This window comes from Vicugna pacos, chromosome 32, assembly GCF_048564905.1.
Source record: "Vicugna pacos chromosome 32, VicPac4, whole genome shotgun sequence".
In the NCBI taxonomy this organism is placed as follows: Eukaryota; Metazoa; Chordata; class Mammalia; order Artiodactyla; family Camelidae; genus Vicugna; species Vicugna pacos.
In genome coordinates this window covers 2,671,996-2,692,294 of record NC_133018.1, presented here as the reverse complement: position 1 = coordinate 2,692,294, position 20,299 = coordinate 2,671,996, and the positions used below count along the sequence as shown (strand labels likewise).

The 20,299-nt window shown below is 56.5% G+C and overlaps 1 protein-coding gene across 1 annotated transcript; it reads right to left on the bottom strand.

Moving 5' to 3' along the window:
- Positions 1-6,040: 6,040 nt before the first annotated feature.
- Positions 6,041-15,784, bottom strand: VPREB1 (V-set pre-B cell surrogate light chain 1). Its single transcript, XM_072953682.1, has 5 exons — positions 15,739-15,784; positions 15,347-15,648; positions 11,809-11,814; positions 7,704-7,755; positions 6,041-6,381 (listed from the first exon to the last, which is right to left on the bottom strand). Exons 1-5 carry the CDS (start codon positions 15,782-15,784, stop codon positions 6,062-6,064), a joined length of 726 nt encoding a protein of 241 aa, XP_072809783.1. The 3' UTR covers positions 6,041-6,061.
- Between the last annotated feature and the right edge of the window lie 4,515 nt (positions 15,785-20,299).

The following is a 20,299-nucleotide window of genomic DNA, read 5'->3' as shown; positions in this document are numbered from 1 at the left end:
GAAAAGGCAGCAGTATGGAGACAATGAAAAGCTCAGTGGCTGCCAGGAGTTGGGGGTTAGGAGGGGTGAGTAGGTGGAGTACAGAGGATCTTTAGGGCAGTGAAAATTCTCTGCGTAAAGCTACAGTAGTAAACGTGTCATTACACATTTGTCCGAACGTACAGGATGTAAACTGAGTTCTGGACTGTGTTGTGTCAGTGTAGTTTGGTCAGTTGTAACAAATGCACCACTCTGGTAAGGGAGATTGATAATAAAGGAGGTGATGCATGTGTGGGGGCAGCGGGTATATGGGAGATCTCTGTATCTTCTGCTCAATTTTGCTGTGAACCTAAAACTGCTCTAAAAAATAGTGTTCTTTTGTAATTGGTGGGGTGGGTATAGCTCAGTGGTAGAGCACACACTTAGCCTGCACGAGGTCCTGGGTCCAATCCCCAGTACTTCCATTAACATTTTAAAAAGTAAAACAATAAAATAAATTAATTGACCATGGATATATATTTTTATTTCTCACTCTCAGTGCTGTTGCTTGGATTCATGTGTCTATCTTTATGCCAATACCACACTGTTTTGGTTACTTTATCTTTTAGCAAGTTTTGAGACTGGGAACTATGCTTCTAATAATTAGATCTCCCCACCCACCCAACTATCCATCCATCCAGTCACATATTTAATTACTAACCTACCCATGAACATACCAATCCACTCACTAATCAAGCCATCAATTAATCATCTACCTCCCTCTCCGTCCATCCATACACCCACCCATACACCCACCCACCCACCAATCCCTTCCTTCCCTCTTTCAAACTGCTTATTTTTTTTAATTAAAGAAAAAAAATTTTAATAGAGGTGCTGGGGATTGAACCCAGGCCCTCGTGCATGCTAAGTGTGTGCTCTACCACTCTATACTCACCCCTTGCCAAGCTACTTATTGAGAGCCTTGAAGTTACGAGGCACTAGGCTGGGGATCAGGTGCGGAGTCGGCAAAACTGGGAAGGGGCTACACCCTTGGCAGCGGCAGCTTTTCCTCTGTCAGTGAGGGTCCTGGCAGAGGGAATTGAGATCCCTTGGGGTCCAGCTCTCCAGGATTCCAGGACCCAGGACGAAGCTTGTAGAGGATGAGGGGAGGCAGCCAGGGAGCTGCACCAGGCCCAGTCCAGGGCTGGGAGGGGGCTCGGTTGTGGGTGGGGAGGGCTCTGCTTCCTTCTGTGAGCTGCAAACATCCGGCTACAGCCCTGAAACTGCCCCGTCCCCATCCCAGGCCGCACCTGGCCCTGTTTGTCACCCGTCCCACACCCCGCTGACCACGGGCTAGGTTTCTCTTCCCCTTACTTCTCCTCTTTTGTCACCTGGAGTTCTGGTTTAGGTCAAAGGTAGGGTTAGCTTTAGATTGCAGACCCCAGGGGGCTGCCAGCAGGGCCACCAGAGCTGAAGGAGGCGACCAAACCCACTCCATCCCTGTATTACCTGGGGCTTCCCTGCCCCTCCAAAGCCAGAGCCCCAGTACCAACCCCTTTGTCCAGGAATCCTAGTTTTCCTACAATTTCTGGCCTGCGGGGCCCCTTACCCAGCTCTCCCTGAGCAGAGGGGAAGGCTGGGGCCCAGGGAAGGGAAGCAACTTGCCTAGGATCACGCAGCGTGTCAAAGACAGGCCCAGGCAAGTGCTGGTCGTGGTGACAGCAATGGCTGGGATAGGTGAGGGTCGCTGTGGTCCAGGCACGTCACAGGCATTGGCTCCTTTAATCCCCAAGCCCACCCTGTTGGGTGGCTGAAGTTGCTGCTGCTCCCAGACCCCTTCGCTGACCACCCAGCACCCCAGGACTCCCCTCCCCTTGTCTTCCTCCCAGGGGGTCTCATTTGTGCCACGAGTTCCAGGCCGTGTGTGGACAAGTCTCCCCAGGCACCCAAGGTCACAGCCCCCACCCTCATTGTGGATAAGCAGCTCTGTTCCAGGACTGACTTTGACCTTCACTGGACCCAACCCACCTTGCCTGGGGCATGAGAAGCCAAGAGCCCACCCTGCCCCAGTCTTCAGGGGCCTGAGGGATGGATGGACGGATGGTCAGATGAGTGAGTGACCAGCTTCTTAAAGGATAGTCATGCTTCTGGGCCCTCATTGTTACCCCAGAGGCAGGGCTCCTAGGGCAGCAATTGTGAGGGTCCCCATTTCTCTCTCTCTCCCCGTACTTGGCCCAATACTCACTCGCAAAGAGTCCCAGATGTGGGGGCAGCAGGTGAGGTGTGACCCACAGTGTCCCATGGCCAGCCCTGGCCAGCCCTGCCCACCTGGGGCTCCCCTGAGCTCCAAGTGTCTGGCTGTGCGGCTGGCCGCAGCTCTGTGCCGGCATTTAGAAAAGTTCCTGGGGGCTCCAAGGAGAGGGTGCCACAGACTCACAATTCGGGACAGAAAATGCTGCTTCTGACAATTGATTGGTATGATTTCTGCCCTACTCAGGCCTGGGCACAGGGGCTTGGGCGGCCTGGATGCTGGGATGCAGCCCCCTTCTCCAGCTGGGCTGGTAGAAGCTTTCAGAACTGGAGCCACCCCTCCGCCCCACCCCGGGTAGAGGGCAGCACCTGCTGCCAGGGCCGAGCCAGGCGGGGTTTCCTGGCTATTTCGTCAGCGTCAGGGCCTCTTGGTTTCGCCAGGGCAGCTGCAGGGGGTGAGGGTGTGGGGCACGTGGGGAGCCCAGGGGTGCTGGCCTGAGGCCGGCTGCGGCCAGAATAGTCCAATCCCAACGGCCACAACAGTCACACACAGCGATGAGCCAAACGTCCATTTTCCATCTGACCGTCCCTCCCATCCCTCCAGGGAGTGAGGTTCCATTAACCCCAACCCGACTGCACAGAGGGGACATGGGTCCCCAGCCACCAACCTGGAGTCAGGGCTCTCCTGGCCCCTGGCTGCCTCCGTGCCTGGCACCCCCCACCCCTGCCCTGCCCCCTCCACCCCGGGTGGTCTTCCCAGTGCAGGAGCCCGTCCTGCACAACACCGTCTCTCTCTCTACCAGCCGGTTCCCTGTCCGCCACCACTGTCTTGAGCCCCTGGCTGGGCTACATTGCCACCACTGAGGTCCCCGCACATGTATGGGCTCAGGAAAGGGCTGCTGGGCGGTGGCTTTGCTCTGGGCCATGTGCACATACACTAGGAGCCCTGCCCGACCAGAAAACCTGGGGTGGGCTCAGACTGGCCTGGGGTCCCCCTTCCCCAGCCGCAATGCCCTGCAGCCGAGGCCCAGCACCCTCCGAAGCATCCTCCCTCCTCCCAGGATGCTCAGGAGACCCCGACGTCTCCCTGGCAGGCCGGGCCCTGGGCGGGTAGGGATGGTCCATCCTGGTGAGGACCCGAGGGTGGTCCAGGCTCTGGTGCCAGCACAGACCCAGGCACAGGGGACGCCAGCCCTGACATCCCATGTCCCCAGGTCGAATTCGAAGGAGCAGGAGGGACCTGGGGTGTTGATGTGGCTACAGGAAGATGGTGTCACCAAGAAGTGGGGGCTTGTGGGGAAACACATGAGTGGTGGAGTCCTGGAGGTCATGCTGACTGTCAGCTACTCTATCCCCGGAGTGTACACAGGGTGCCTGATGACCCAACCCCTCCCCTGGCCCCTGTCCTGGCTGCCCTGAGACAGTCTCCCCAATTCCTGCCCATTTCCCCTGGGACAAGGCTCCCCAGAGGACTCATCCCTTCCTGGTCCCCACCACTCTGTGCCCTGGGGCCACTAGTCCTGCAGGGGCTGCCCCGGCTCTGAGCTGGGCACGCAGGCCCTGTGAGCCCCTCATGGTCAGTGTCCCTCTGTGAAATGGGCAATGGTGGCCCGGACAGGGACTTTGAGGCTCCATGAGGGGCTGTGACGAGCCTGGAGAGGTGCCCAGTGTCGGCCGCTGGGGGCATCCCCCACATGGGGCCGGGCGGGTGGATGGAATCTTATCGCACGAGTGCAGGAGATGCTCCCTGGGCGGGGAGCTGACCTGGGGGCTCAAGGACACAGTGGGGTCAGCGGTGGGCAGGAAGCTGACCTAGGAATCAAGGATGGGGTGGGGTCAGCAGCGGTCTCCGCAGTGTCCCCCCACCCCCTGCAGTGAGCAGGTGGTCCTGTCTACTTGCCCCCAGCACTGGCCCACAGCAGTACTCGCTGAGGGTTTGTTGAATGAATAAGTGAGTGAGTGAATGAGTGACCCATCACACAGGGCCAAGGAGCCTTGGAAAGAGCCTGGGGGCAGTTCAGCTTGTGTGTAGCCCTGAGCACCTGCAGGACCAGGGCGGACTGTGTCAGCTCTGAGAACCTCTGTCTCATCCCTGAGGTCAGAGGTACTAGCACCCACCTCCCAGGTGGTCTGGGGATCACAGGAAGTGAAGCACGAGCCATGGGCAACTCTCGGCCAGGGTCACCGTCCTCAAGGCAGAGAGATGGCACCTGCAACAGAGCTGGGGACAATCAATCCACAACCAGGTGGAGCTGGGGACAATCAGTCCCACGACCAGGCAGAGCTTGGGACAGTCAGTCCCATGAATGAGCAGAGCTGGGGTCAGTCCTGCGGTAAGTTGATCAGGAGTCACGGAGTTGCTGGATGAGGCGGGAGGGTGTAGCTCAAGTGGTAGAGTGCTTGTTTAGTACATACAAAGTCCTGGGTTCAATCTCTAGCACCTCCTCCAAGAGTAAGTAAATAAGTAAGCCAAATTATCTCCCCTCCAAAAAAAATTTTTTTTAATTTAAAAAGGAGCTGGATGACAGCCGCCTAGCACCCCGCTGAGGCACTGAGGGGGTGCAACCGTGGCCAGCAACTGTGTCCAGGGCCCAGGCACAAGGCCTCATCCCTGCCCTGCCTCCTGCAGCCCTGGGGAGGTGGGAGCGGGTAGGAGAGGCCTGGGAACAGCTCCTCTCAGCCCAGATCAACTGTGGTTCAAGCGTTGTGCACCTGCAATGTCAGGAAAGGTCACAAGGGAAGAGCAGACAGTAGGGCTTCGGGGAGCTGACTGTCAGGCAGAAGGAAACTGGGAACATCCTGCCAGCAAAGGGAACAGCAATAGCAAAAGGGCAGAGGCAGAAGGCAGGTGGCCTTTGGGGATGTAAACTTTCAGCTTAGTCTGGTTGGAGGGGAAGGTGTTGGGGGAAGGAGAGGCAGTGGAGAAGGCTGTGGGGGATGGGAGGGGCAGAAGCCAAAGGGACTTGCATTTGGGGCCTAGGGTTTGAACTTACTGTCAGGTGACTCACAGGGTGGGTTGGGGTGGGGCAGACCACGATCGGGAAGCACTTGCAGCGGCATTCCACGCCGCTGAGGGGCACCTGGGACAACAGGGTCTGCCGGTAGGTGCTTGGAAACAGGACGTGCACTCCTAGGTAAAGATTTATGGGTGGGTAACTAGTGTCATGGGCAGCAGGAATAGGTGACAGAAGGTTTTCGTCATTGTTCGGGGGCTAACAGAGCATAGAGGCTGCCTCGTCCTCATGATTTTTAAACAATCTCTATTAACTACAAGGTCCTGATGAAAGAGAAGTGATTCGCTGCACAGAACAGTCCTGGGGAGGGTCAGCAGAAGGACAGGAGAAACTGTAAGGAACCAAGATGTTGTCAGTCATTCTGCAAAGAAAGGACATGGTGGGATGAAGGAAGGGGTAAAAGGTCCGGACCAGGGCTGGCAGGGAGGGCCTGTCTGAAGGTCACCAGCCATGGGCAGCTCCAGCCGGGAAGGTGACAGGGGTGGGCAGGGCCTGGTGCTGGAGGAGGAGTGGGAGGGAGGAGAGGCAGATGTGTCCTGGAGAGTTTCCTGGGAAATGCTCCCCCTTCCCCCCCACCTCAGTGAGACCTTGAGCCTCTCCCCTTGGGTTACCTTCCCACTGGGTGCCTAGGAGTCCCCACACTCCACCCCTAGAATCCCAGAGAGGTTGCAAGTTAAATACAAGCAAAAAATGAGCAGAGAGCACGATTTTGGATTGACAATGAGGACAATTTATTGTGAGTTGACTGGGTGCAGGGAGAAGGGCTGGGTGGACCAGGGTGAGAGGGGAGGGTCCTGCTGCTCCAGGCCCCCTGAGGGTGGTGGGGGAGGCTCAGGGACCTAAGGACATTCTGCAGGGACCATTCTCTTCTCCACGGTGCCCACCTCGTGCGTGACCTGACAGCTGTAGCTGCTGTGAGACTTCCACGTGCTGGGCGACAGGGTCAGGTAGCTGCTGGCCGCATACTTGTTGTTGCTCTGCTTCAAGAGCTTGGTGGTCTCCACGCCCTGCGTGATGGTGGTGCCATCTTGCTTCCAGGCCACCGTCACGTTGCCCGGGTAGAAGTCACTGATCAGACACACCAGGGTGGCCTTGTTGGCTTTGAGCTCCTCAGAGGATGGCGGGAACAGAGTGACCAAGGGTGCGGACTTGGGCTGACCTGTGTGGACAGAGGAGAGGGTGTGAGATGCAGGTGGGAGTCCAAGGGTGGGGCTCCCCTAACCATCACGGCCTCTGTGATGGTGCACTTGGTGGCCCTGTTTTCCTTCTTTGTCCCCCCTCCCACTCAGCCCTTGGAAGCAGACAGCCCCCCAGAAGCCCTTCAATGTTACTCTCCCAGGTGACCCAGCCGAGCCATCCCATCTGCAGCCTCCATCTCCCCGTGTGTGACCAGGAAGCTCCCCTCCTTCCTCCTGGGCCCTGGAGTCTGAATTCGGAATTGACCTTGACATCCTGAGCCCTCAGCCCAGCATCAGGCCCCCATCTCACTTCATTTTTCTAGAGCCCAGTTGTCTCCTAGTTGAACTAGTTTCCCCACTCAGGCTGCCAGGACGATTCTGAGGTCGTGCGGGGTGGCCCCGAGCCAGAGCCTGGTTCACGGTGGGTCCTGGAGCCTCTCCTCCCCATCAGGCATCAGCTCTGCCCCAGCTGGGCCTCTGCTCTCCCAGTGAGTCCTGGGTCCTCCCCACCAAAGCCCCAGGCCCCTCCGCCCGTCTCCCCGTCCCTGCTGCCCTGACTGCATGACCCTGATTTTATGGGGCAGCCGAGCAGCTCTGAGCCCCCCTTCCCTTCCTGTCTGTCATCTCCTGAGTGTACTGCACCCTTTGAGGCTGGCAGGAGGCCAACCCGTGGGCAGGGGAGACACCTGGGCCCCTGGGGGTCAGGGATCCAGGGACAGAGGAGTCTCTGCCCCACGGATCCCTCTCCTTTCTGGCCACCGTTCCAGGAGCGCCAGGCTGCTGGTCACCCCGCCCTGTCTCACTCGTGTCTCTGCGTCCCTGTGTCCTCCTGGCACAGCAAGGGACCCGAGAGCTTCAGCCCAGAGTGAGTGGGACCCTACTCTCCACCCTCCAAGGGCCTCCCTTGGGCTGCCCCTCTGTGTCCCTGGAGGCTGGGGTCACAGACCCCCAAACCCCAACCTCCTGTGTAGCCCTCCCAGGCTGGGCATCCAGCCCTCAGCCAGACCCCAGGGCTCGGGCACTGTCCCCAAGACCACCCCAGTGCCCCCCCATCAGAACCGGCCTCGGTCTCTGGACTGGCCATGTCTGACTGTCAGACTCTGGAGGCGGCTGCCCCTGCTCTTGGGGTTCTTTCTGCTGGTTACCCCAAGCCCAACCCCCACCCCCTGGCCCTGCGGAGAAAGATGGGGGTCAATCCTTAAGACTGTGAAGGCAGAGGGGGAGCAGCCCCAGACATGGAAAAGTGACTTTCCCAAGACAGCAGAGGATGGGACAGGCTGGGAAAGGCGTGAGAGCCACTTACCTAGGACGGTGAGATGGGTCCCGCTGCCGAAGACATACCACAGTGACTGAGGCTCAGACCAAAATCTGCCGGGCCAGCACCTGGGGCCCGCCCCCCGGGGGCCGGGCTGCAGTGGTGACCTGCTGGGCGTGACGGGCACAGGGCTGCAGTGGAGGGGGGGGGCTGTGTCCTGGGGCTGGGGGAGGGAGCAGCCAGCCCCCTAGTGGCCAGGGCACCCTGGGTGAGCCCATGGCCCAGAGGCGTCTCTGTCCCCAACCCCCTGTCCTAGGCAGGTGCCTCCCACGCCTTGGAGTCACCCAGTGTGTCCCCCACCCGAGGCTGTCCTGGTCACCCCTGAATCCTCAGTGCTGATGGAGATGCTGAGGGCCGTGTGCCAGCAGGTAGCCATGTGATGCGGCAGTGAGTCCTGAGCTGGCTCGGACCTGCCCAACCTCTCCTGGCCTCATTTTAGGGCCTCTGAGTGTTCCTGCCCCACAATTTCCCACAGTCCAGTCAGGTGGCTTCCTCCCTGGGCCTGTGGATAACAAGTCATTCCTGACTCCTTGTGTTCCCATGTGGGGAACCCCTGCCCCATTGTCTCCACCCGTTGAGACATAGTTCATTTCCACATCTTTTGTGAAGCCTTCTTTGATCTCTCAGAGCACTGTCTTTCTGACTTTCCATCCATCATCCATCCATCATCCATCATCCATCCATTATCCATCATTCCTCCATCATCCATTCAACATCCATCCATCCATTATCTAACATCCATCCATCCATTATCTATCATCCATCCATCCATCCATCATCCATCTATTATCTATCATCCCTCCATCCATCCATCTATCCATCCATTATCCATCCATCCATCCATCCACTCTGCGGCCCTGAGTAGGTGAGAGGACATTCTTGGGAGAGACCACTGCTTCTCTTGGACCATTTTGTTAAAATGCAGGACACAGCGTTCTCTTAATTCCCCAGCAAAAGAGCCAAGGGGACATCCTGGCTCCTCCCTTTCCTGTTCCTCCCACCTCCTGAATCTGTCTACCTCTCTGTCCACTCTGCCTGGGACATCACCTGGCCCCCCACCCCGAGGTCTGTCTAGTTCTGATTTCCCACCCACCCAAGTCTGGTCGCGTTTCCTTGCAAAAGTCCCCCAGAACTCCCCAGGTGAGGTCTGTCCTCCCAGGACATTTCATCCAGGTCTGGGCCTGGCCGCCTCTGCTGCCTGCTCTCAATTCTCCCCCACCACGCAGATCCCCGGGAGATCCCTGAGCACTCTGTCCCTGCGCTCCCTCACCCAGGTGGATCTGCGCACTTGTACTCCATTCCCAGGGAGGCCCCTCTGCCCTGCAGGCATCACATTGCATGTAGTTGTCACCTGGCCACCTCTTCCCATGGACCTTGAGTTGCGACCAGATCTCATTCCCCTGGAATCCCAGCCCCAGCACAAGGCCTGACCCCAACGGGGGAGGTCCATCTCTCCCCATGTCCTCCTGACCCCCGCCTTTGCTCTGCAGTCCCTGCAGGGCACTGCGATGCCAGCCTGACCTGATGTCCACAGGTGTTGACCCACTCTCCATGGCAGAGAGGAGGAGGCTGGGGTCACAGGGGAAGAGGGGCAGACTGTGGCCCCCACAGACCCTCTCCTGGGCCTTTCCAGGGAGGCGTCTGCACCCCGGGTGGACTCTGGCTCCTGGGGGCTAGTCCCAGGAGACAGCCCTGCCTGATGGTCCTTGGCTTAGGCTCCAGGGACCTGGGGACACCAAGGAAGTTTCCCCCCACCACATAGTGTGGTGCTCCAGGGACCAGTGCCCTCCCAGTGAAGGGAAGGGCAGGGAGCTGGCCCATCACCTGAGGCTTGGGCACCCTAGGATGACAGCAGTCACCCCCTGCAGATGTCCTGCCCTGCCTCCCTTTTCTGCTCTGCCCCAAGGACCAGGGCGAGGAGGGCGAGGCCCTAGGCTTGGGTGCAAAGTTGAAGAAGTGCCAGAGACCTCAGTAATTAAGATAAATAATATTTTAATACAATAGAAAAAATAAAAATGGATGCAAACAAACCCACACTGGACAAAATGTCATCACTCACATAAAGCTACTGTTTGCCCACCCAGGGGCAACTTCTCCCACGGCTCCTCCCCTCTCTCCTCACTGCCCCTCTCTGTCCCCACTCACAGTTTGGACTGCAGGGACCCTCATGTCCCGCCATGACTCACTTGGCCCCTTACCTGTCCCACCTGCTCCAAGGGCTGCTTCCTGCCGAGGCCTCCGTGCGGGGGTCCCTATTCGGCGGTGCCGCTGTTGAGGGCAGCAGGCCATGGGCGCCCACTGCCAGGCCTAGCAGGATTAGAGGCCAGTGCTGCCCCCTGGGGATGTCATGGCCCAGCTGGCCTGTCCTGGGTCTCATTCGCCCTCAGGGTCAAAGGTACCTCTGGCTGACAAGCTGTCGTGGGCTCCCTGGAGGGGGCTGGCAGGCGACCCCAGCCTCTCTAGCTGGCTGTGGCTGTTCCAGCACGTCCAGCCCGCGTGGCCTCAATCTCCCCCTGGGCCTTCTCACTCCTGGCTCCAGTGCGTGGCCCCCTCCAGGGCCCATGGCCGTTACTTCTGGGGGCCTCTCCCAGCGGGGCATCTACCATCTGCTCTGTTGTGGTTGAGATCTGGGCCTCAACTGCCTTGTACCGCAGCCCCCTACAGCCCCGACCCCTGAGACCTGGGTAGGGCACACCTGCTCCTGGTCTGGCTCCCTAAGGGCACTCCTGGCTGTGGAGCTTCTCCCTGGGGGCGCAGGGAGGCCGTGGAGGGTGGCTGGGTGCCTGTGGAAAAGGAGTGGCCTGAGTTCAGTGGGCTGGGTTCCTCTTCTGACCAGACCTGCATGGGGGGCAGGGGGGAAGCTGAGGGGGAGGGAGGAAACAGCTGCGGGTTTAGCAGGAAGCCAGGGCTCCAGTCTGGGAATCGTGATTTAATTATAAAACTGGTGTTTAATGCACCATGTTCAGTGTTTCACAAGTTTCATCTCTGTGTCAAACACACCCCCCCTCATAGGTTTGATCCCCTTTCACTCCCCAAGAGAGGTACGTCACGTCCAGTCACTTCTGCCCTGCTTCCGAGTCAGAGGGAGCCCCCGCCTCCTGCTGGTCAGCCCCTGCCCGCTCTCCATCCCACAGGCCAGCAGGACTCCTCTCTCCCAGATCATCTCCAGAGCAGACATACAGGTCCGTTGTCCCCAGGTCCCAAGTGTGAATGTTCTAGAAACTTCCAGGGTCTTGGGGTCACTGAACCTACTCTATGGCTCTGTAGCCCTCCTCTGGGGGTGGTCTCTGCTATTGTGGAAGGTGCAAAACGTTCTCCAAAGCCTGGAGGTCTAGAGGTTTCATCTGAGGTGGGGGTGGTGAGGTGTCACCCTTGTTTATTTAAGGCCAGTGTGATGGTTAAGTTTATGTATCAGCTTGGCTGTGCCACAGTGCCCAGATATTTGGTCAAATATTAGTCCAGATGTATCTGTGAGGGTGTTTTTGGATAAATTCAACGTTTAAATCAGTGGATTAACAGTAAATCTATGCCTTGAGTAAAGAAGATTGCTCTCCCTCTAGTGGGTGGGCCTCATTCAATCAGTTGAAGGGCTGAATAGAACAAAGACAGACCTCCCAGAGCTAAAAGGAATTCTGCAGCAGACAGACTCAAACTGTACCTCTTTTCTGGGTCTCCAGCCTGCTGGCCCTCCCTACAGATTTTGGACTCACACCTCCACACGCATATAAACAACGCTTTAAAATAAATCTCTCTCTGTTTACACACACACACACCTTGTTGGTTCTGTTCCTCTGGAGAACCCTGGCTCACACAGCTAACTCCATGGCGTGGTGGTTGTCATCCCCATGTCTCAGACGGGGCGGTGAGGGCCTTTGCGTAGGTGCAGTGACTTAGCCGAGGCTGCAGAGCAAGGAGAGAGTAGGCCTGTCTTCATCTGGCGTGGAGGTGGGGGAAGGGTGACCACGGACTGTACCAGGCCTGGGCGGGCAGTTTTGTGCCACATGTCCCTCTCTGTCTGTGTCACTGGAAGTCACTGTAAACTGCTTCCACTTCTGTGGTAGTACTGTGATAGCCTCGTCCTCTGTGCAGACACTGCTGACTGTCAGATCGTGTTCCCCGAGTGGAGCCAGAGAAGCAGTCAAGGACCCCTGAGAGCCGGCTGCTGTCCTCATGGACGCCCAGCACCAGGGCCTGCCCGGCTTCTGCTGGTACCAAGGTACCTGCTTATCCCTGTTATCTCAGGAGCAGGTGACCTTGGACGTCTGTCCAGGAGCCACTGGACACTTAGGGTGGCTGGGTCAGTCCATAGGAGAGGAGGGGAGAGGGGACTTGACGATGAAGCGCCCATTCCCAGGGGGACCCGCCCCGAGGCTGAGCTCTGGGTTTGGGGCAGGCCCCACCCAGGGTCCTGTGGGTGCTGAGCCTGTGGGCAGGGCCTGGGCAGAGACTGAGGAGAGGGAGCAGGAAGGGGTCTAGACCATGGAGCCCTGCAGCTGGGCAGGGCTCCCCCAGACCCTCTTCTTGTTGGCTCACACTAATCCGACCCCTCCTGTCTTTGCTGTGGGCTCCAGTGCATCTGAGGGGCTGATCCCACGAGAAGCAGGTGGGGCGGGGCCCTCTCACGAGGCTCTCTGTCCTCTGGAGGGCTTCTTCCTCTGCCCTCCTGCCTCAAGGGCGGTGGGTTCTGCTTCTGGGTCTGAGAGGTGGTCAGAGCCAGAACTAGCCTCAGGGCTGGGCGGAGCCAGTGCTTCCCAGGAGGGTCACATTTGGGGGATCCACACACCTCCTCTCATCAGCACCCCCGCTAGGCATCTCAGAGCCACCAGAGCAGAAGTGGGAGCAGAGCCCAGCTGCTCCCCTGTGATGTCTGCTGCCCTGCTACCTGGCCCCAGTCATACTTCCCTTGGAATCTGCATTTATTGAGGGTCGTTTACATTTCAGGAATTTCCTAGGCCTGGGTCTAAACAGACTCACAAAGAACAAGCCAGACCCTTTCACCCAGTGGTCCCTGCAGGAGGCAGTTTGAATCGCTGGCAGTGCCATATCCCTGTTTGTCTCCTGGGGAGCGAGGGAGAGAGGCTCTTGGGTCCCGCAGGTTGCGGGCTGAGAAAGCGAAGGGTCAGGGGCGTGGGGTGGGAACTCATCCAGGGAGAGGGCAATGGACGCAGCAGGGAGCGGGGCTCCCAGGAGACTGCAATCCGGGAATCAGGGCTGCGAAGCCACAGCTGAAGGGTGGTCGAAATGGCCAAACAGCAGGGGCTGAGCTGGGGGAGGAGCCCGCAGTTCAGAACCAGATGGAGCCCAAGACCTGCCACGGGAGGTGAGCACACGCTGTGGGTACCGGGCACGCCTGTTCCATGGCTTTCAGCTTTCAGGTGCTCCTGAAAAGCATCCTTAGCTCTCCAGAGCATCACCTGCTTGACCACGTTCGTGGTTTGAGTGAAAGTGTCTGAACAAGTGAGGTTGAACCCGATGTTGAGGGCTCAGCGAGTGTGCTAAGACTTTCACGTGCATGGAACCGCCAGGGAACTTGTGAAAATGTGGGTTCGGACACCACAGGTCTGGGATGGCCTTGAAACGAGGCATTTTTCAAACGCTCCCAGGTGGGGTGGCCGTGGCCCGCCTGCAGACCACATGTGGAGTCACGGGAGGTCGACCTAACCTTGCACTGCCCCCTGGTGGCCTTGTCCCACAGGTGCTGGAGGCCTCCGTGGCCCGGGGGCCAAAGGAGCGGTTCCCAGGGACAGCTCTGGCCTGTGCTGAACTGAAGCTGAGTTTGACCTGGATTGTCAGAGTGTGGGACCTCGGGAAGTCGTGTCTCTGGTTCAGGGATGTACTGATGAGACGCAGGAGAGGAGAGGAGGGTTCAGATTTGAGGGACTTTTTGGTGACTTCCTGGTTGGAAGGCCCTCATTGGAAGACAGAGGAACCAACCTGACTCCCAGTTCTCTGGGTTTCTTGTCGTGGCTTGGAATCCCAGGATCACAAAAGATGAAAGCAAGAGAAGGGCCATTACAGGCCGGAGACAGTTCTTCGGGGACCACCTAGCTGGGATTTGGAAACATTGTTTTATAGGAGACTCAGGCCCTGCCTCTCTGAGGGGACCCCCTCAGGGATTTTTCTGCCAGGATGAATGGATGGTCTCAGTCACATCTGGAATCACAGGGGAGATGGTTTTCCTGGCTCCTCTCTGAATGGGAGATACGTCCACAGATGGTGTGGACACTGATGTACGGGGTCTCTTGCTGTACGGGACATGTTGACCCACCACCCAGGGGCTCAGGGTGCAGTGCCATGGGCCAGCGTTGCAGGAACCCACCCATTCCCTCTACCTAACGAGCCTATCGGCGGGGCCACGCCTCTCATGTCCCTCCTGCCCCCGCGTCTTCCCATGGGTCCAGAGCATGAGCACCCCTGGAGTCGTCAGGCAGGAGGAAGTGAGGGCGACCCTGATTACCCAACCAAGTGTGGTTGGGTTGAAACATGGAGGCAGGAACTGGGTATTTCTCTGGAGCAGGGGTCAGCAAAGTATGGCCCTAGGGCCACATCCAACCCAGCCCTGTGTCTGTAAATAATGTTCAACAGGAAACAGCCTTGCCCACATGTTTAGGTATTGTCTGCCGTTGTTTTTGAGCTAAGTTGCCATGAAGAACATATGGCCCAGAAAGCCAAAAATATTCACTATCTGGCCCTTTATAGAAAACAGTTTCCAGCTGCCGCCGCCTTCCTACACAAAAAACTAACTTCATTTCTCTCACCTGGACCAGTGTTCTCAGCTGGGGTGATTCTGCCACCTTGGGGACCTCTGGCAATGCCAGGAGACATTTTTCGTTGTTCTAACTAGGGGCAGGAGGGCATCTGGTGGGTAGGGGCCAGAGTTGCTGCTCCAACTCCTATAGTGCACAGGACAGCCCCCCACAACAAAGGTCTGAAAAGTCTCCAGCACCCAGCGGAGGACTAGTCCCACCTATTTCATCACTGCACCCCTCTCCTCCCCAGAGGCCCAATAAAGGTGTTTTATAAACTGCTTACCCTGTGGAGGAGGGTATAGCTGAAGTAGTAGAGCACATGCTTAGCATGCACAAGGTCCTGGGTTCAATCCCCAGTACCTCCTCTAAAAATAAATCAATAAATAACCCTAATTACCCTGTAACTCTTGTGCACAATCAGGTGACACCAGGGGGTGCTGTCCTCAGCTGGGGTGTCCTCTAAGGTGCTTATGTCAGACCCCTGCACCCCCAGGGCCCACAAGACCAGAGGTTCCAGCCAAGCAGGCCATGATGGCCAGTCTTCTGCGACCTTCACCTAGTTGGCACTTGAGTGCATCACACTGACCGTTCACAGAACATCTGGGCAGAGCACCCATCAGGCCACTCAGCCAAACAACTTCCCAAGACATAAGCAGCTTTAATGCCCTCATCCGGCCTCTAAGGGGGTTCACAGAAGCATCTCAACATCCACACAGCCAATGACCCTCCCCCACCTCCGCCTACACCCACCTCCCTGCCAGGACGCACGCCCCTCTTTCTTTAGTTCAAGGTAAGTGTGTCCTGGGGTGCCAGGGGCCCCGGAGCAGCAGGCTCCCTTTCTTCCTTCCTCTCCATCTCCCGCTCCAGGCTCTGGGCCCCCACAGCACAGTAATACACAGCCTCATCCTCCGGCTGAAGCTCAGAGATGCTCAAATAGCCCGTGTTCTTGACCATGTCTTTGGATCCAGAGAAGCGAGGAGGGACCTTGGGGCCCTGGCTCTTGTCTGAGTGGGAGAAGTATCTCAGCAGGAACCGTGGCGGGTGGCCAGGCCTCTGCTGGTACCAGTAGATGTTGTACATGCCGACATCAAGGTCACCGCTCAGGGTGCAGGCCAGGCGGACGGTGGTTCCAAGGGACGAGGACACAGACGGTGGCTGATTCAGCACCGGCTGAGGGCCACAACCTGGGGACACAAAAGTACGTGGGCAGCGGAGGCAAAGCAGGGCAAGGGAAGGGGCCGGGGCGGGGAGCCGGGAGGTCCGGCGGTTCTCACCTGCGCAGTGGGCCAGGAGCGCCAGCAGGACAGGAGCCCAGAACATGATGCAGCCGTGCAGAGCTCTGCCACCTGTGGGCACCACGGCTCCAGGGCCCTCACAGGGCTGGGCCAGCACCCTCCTCTGCCTCCCAGGGGTGGGGCAATTTCGTACTCAGCTCCTGGGCACCACCATCCCAGACTTTCTTGGGTTTGCATTGTCAGTTAGGGGAACGGCCTCATGGTGGCCTTTGTGGGTCTGATTTGGCCCCGTTTAGGGAGGAAGCACCTGCTGGGAGCTCGCGGGCCAGTGCCCAGGAGGCCAGCCTGCAGGCTCGAGTCCCCAGGGGAGACTGACCTCAACGTTCCCTGGAGGAAGCCGAGCCCACACAATCAGGTTCACGCCCACATTTACATGCCTGGTGAACCGAGAAGAGCAGACAGGTCTTCGGGGTGGAAAACACCTGTTCGGTGCTGCGGAAAATGTAAGGGGACCCTGGGATGAGTGGGATGTTCTGCCCCTCCCATGTGCCTGACACTCCCATCCTCCAAACCCAGCCCCTTTCCCTCCCAGAATGAAGCTGGAGTGACCATTCATCCATCTATCTACCTACCTAGTTCATCTGTCTGTCATCTATCCATCTGTCCATCCATCCATCCGTCCATCCATCCATCCTTCCATATCTCTGTATGAGAGGACACAGCAAGAAGGCGGCTGTCTATAAGCCAGGAAGAGTGGTCTCACCAGAAACCAACCCCAATGGCACCTTGATTTTGGATCTCTATCCTCCAGACTGTGAGAAATGAATTTTTGTGCTTTAGGGTTCCCAGTCTGTGGTCCTATGTTGTGGAAGCCCCAACAGGCTAACACAGACCCAACACTCATTCTTTCCTGAAACCTCAGGCCTATATTTCTCCAAAGACACTTAGGAGGCAATTACAGAGTCTTGGAACTAGAGGAAGCCCACACACAGGAACCAAGACATTGAGTGAAAGAAAATTTTCTCTGCATGAAGTTGAGTGAGCCAAAAAATCTCAAGGGAAATCATCGTGCCCCCTTCTGTTCAATAAATATCCACCCCGCTCCTGCTCTGCCAGCACCTCAGAGGCCATGGCAAATGTGAGGGCCAGGTCCCGTGGAGAGATGGGCTGGCGGGCCTGCTGGAGAGGTTGGGGCCTACGACGTCCCCAGTCATCCTGTAAACCACATGTCCTCTTCCGGCCGCCATCTTGGCAGACCGCTGATGGATGTTCCCCTTCGCCCAGGATCCCAAACACTGAGGGAAAAGGAGTTGATTTCTGGGGTTCTCCAGGATAAGGATAGAAAGGAAATATTAACTGGGCTCAAGGAAGAGGGAAGACTGAATCTTTTCGCAGCCATTGGATCAGTTAGCATTTGCAGGAAATGGGACACACTCATTGGAGGGTGCTATGGGTTGAACTGTGTCCCCTCCCCAAGTTCACATGCTGAAGTCCTAACCCCCCAGTACCGAGAATGCGACCTTATTTTGAGGGAGGATCTTCATAGAAGCAATTAAGTTAAAGTGAGGTCATTAGGGTGGACTCCAACCCAATATGACTGCAGTACTTACAAGAAGGGGAAATGCAGACACAGAGACAGACACACGTGGAGGGAAGACCATCTGAAGTGACACAGAGAGAAGACAGCCATCTACAAGCCAAGGAGAGATCCTTTGACTGGATCCCTCCCTCATGGCCCCTAGAAGGAACCAGCCCTGCTCACATCTTGATCTCAGATTTCCAGCCTCCAGAACCATGAGACCATACATTCTTCCTGTTTAAGCCACCCAGTCTGTGGTAACTAAGAGCAGAAGTGACCCACAGCCTATCCCCAAGAGTCTCAGGGTAGAGGAGGCAGGGTGAAAAGGACAGGGCTCCTCCCGTGCCACGTGGCGGGCAGGGAAGGGACCAGAGGAATGTTCTCTTAGGGTAAAATCATGGAGGGGAGGCGCATGCTCTGGTTCACTTTTTTTTTTTTAAGTGCCAACTGCCATGCAAAGATCTGGATGAGAGGAAACAGAAGAAGAAGAATTTTACAATCAATTTATCAACATTTGGATGGATCTACACTTGTGAGCAGTAATTTTCCACTGTAATTTTAATCAAATGAGATAGTTTATTTCAAATCACTGAGTAATGAATTATCAAAGTAAAAATAGGTAAACGTTTCCTTTTTAAGATCTATTTTTCCACTTTCATTTTTAAACAATCATCACCATAGATATTTGTGTCTGTTGTACGTTCACACTGTAGATGAATAAACAAATTTCAGTAAATTTCTGGTGGTTAATTTTTTCTTTTTTGCATTAAGCCATATTTACTCATTTACAGCCTCCCCTTAACCTGTGTGGGCATTTGAGTGTGTGAGTCTGGGCACAGGGTGACTTTATTTGCCTTTTTTCAGGGGGAAGGTAATTAGGTTTGCTTATTTATTTAATTCATATTTTTAATGGAGGTACTGGGGATTGAACCCAGGACCTTGTGCATGCTAAGCATACACTCAGCCACTAAGCTATAACCTGCCCCCCTCCAAGCTGAGGATTTTAGGTCCAGCCAGACAACTTTCAAGTGCAAAGGCCACAGATGAACTGTCATCAACACACCATGGTTAGCCACAAAGGCAGATGTACCTGGAGCCGATAGAAATAAGATGTGAGTCCAAGAAGCACAGACATGCCAGAACTGACTTACAAGCCATACTGGTGACAAGAAGGAATAAGATTTACCCAGCAGATAAGGTCCCTGGTGTGCTGGAGGAGCCGGGAGGCGTGGGCCTCACTGTGGTGTCACAGTAACGACTAGTCTTGTCCTCAGCCCGCAGCCCTGCAGTGGTCAGGGAGGCTGGGTTGCCCAACGTGGAACCAGAGAACCCAGCCGGGACCCCTAAGGGCCGACTGTTCTTCTCGTAGGTGAGGACACTGGGGACCTGGCAGACGCTGCTACCAGTTTGGGGCATACCCCGGAAGTTGCTGCTGCTTCTTGTGCAGAATCTGGTGACCGTGTATCCCAGGGACCCAGGCACCGAGGCCAGCTGGGTCAGCACAGACTGGACTTGGAGCCGGAAAAGATGGCAGGAGGAGCAAGCAGGAAGAAGCCCTGAGGCTGGCAGGTGAGAACTTAGCTTCTGGAACCAGGCTGTCTAGTTTTGAAACCTGGCTCTGCCTTTTACACCTGTATGACCTCTTTCCTCATGCGTACAATAAGGATAACACTAATAACATCTAACTCCAAGAATTAGATGCACTGAGAATAGAGACGTGCCTAGAATGGAGTAAGCACTGGGTGGTATTAAGTACCAACAGTATCATGAAGACCGTGGCCGAGTCTTTGCCCAACTGGAGAGAAGAGGGACCCAGGAGCTCTCAGCCATCCCATCCACCACAACCCGGAACCTGTGCGTAAGTGAGGAGAAGCTAAGGGTTCCTCTGAACCTGGGTCACTTGTCCACGTAAGGGCCCCCAGGATGGCCAGACCGCAGCTCCCTGGGAGGTCTGTGGGGAGGATGCAGCTGCAGGGCTGCCCAGGCAGAGCACACAGGGCAGCTGTGTTGTGGAAAAATAGAGTGCGAGAGGATGGTCGTATCCTAGGTCTCAGGCGAGGATCCTTGGCTTAGTGCAGGAAAGAATTCAAGAGCAAGCCATAGTAGAGTGAAAGCAAGTTTATACAGAGAGATACACACTCCATAGACAGTCTCAGGAGAGTGGCCCAGGAGTGTGGGGTGGTTAGTTTTTATGGGCTGGGTACTTTCATATGCTAACAAGTGAGAGGATTATTCCAACCGTTTTAGGGAGAAGCAGGGATTACTAAGAATTGGGCCGCACCCCATTTTTGGCCTTTTATGGTCAGCCTGGGAACTGCCATGGTGCCCATGGCCATGCCATTTAGTAGCTAATGTAATACAGTGAGTGTGTAAGGTACAAGATCCACTGGAAGTCGAGTCTTCCGCCATCTGGGGTGTAGTAGGTTCTAACCAGTTTTTGTCATATCCTCAATGGCTGTGTCATTCTTTTAATGGTTGTGCCCTGCCCTCTCCCCTTCTGTCTCAGCTGCAGTTTCTCAGCTGTGATGGAGACCCCCAGGCTTCCAGAGCTGACTGCTCAATGCCATCTGCGAGTCCAGGCCTCAGGTCCTTCCTCCTGCGGAATGAACCCTGGAGCTGGGTCAATGGCAAAGGGGCTCTGGTTTTGCCTCTCTGCTAACTGGTGGCACCACAGGACCCAACCTTAGCCCTGGCCACCTTAAGTGGGGGCTGTGTGGAGACAGACTGTAGGGTGGCAGGGTGGGAGCCAGGAGGGAGACGGAGCAGGATGGGGGCAGCCAAGGCAGGGAGGACTGACTGGATCTCCGATGTATTCTAAAGACAGTGATGGATATCGGGTGAGAGGAAGAGAGGAATCCAGGGAGCCTGCAGGCACTGGGCTTCAACAACCAGGACGATGGAGTTGCCATTTTGGAGGTGGAGACCCTGCCAAGGAGTGGGTTTGCCAGGAGTTCTGTTTTGAAAGTGCAGTCTTCCTGTGACTCTTAATTTTTGGCCTTTCCCAATCTTAGTTTCACCACA

Excerpts from the sequence above, each read along its gene's own strand:
- VPREB1 (XM_072953682.1), bottom strand. The coding sequence starts at position 15,784 with ATGTTCTGGGCTCCTGTCCTGCTGGCGCTCCTGGCCCACTGCGCAG. Across the intron at positions 15,649-15,738 it reads GCTCCTGGCCCACTGCGCAG|GTTGTGGCCCTCAGCCGGTG; the intron begins GTGAGAACCGCC and ends TTGTGTCCCCAG. Across the intron at positions 6,382-7,703 it reads GACCCATCTCACCGTCCTAG|GTCAGCCCAAGTCCGCACCC; the intron begins GTAAGTGGCTCT and ends CTGTCCACACAG.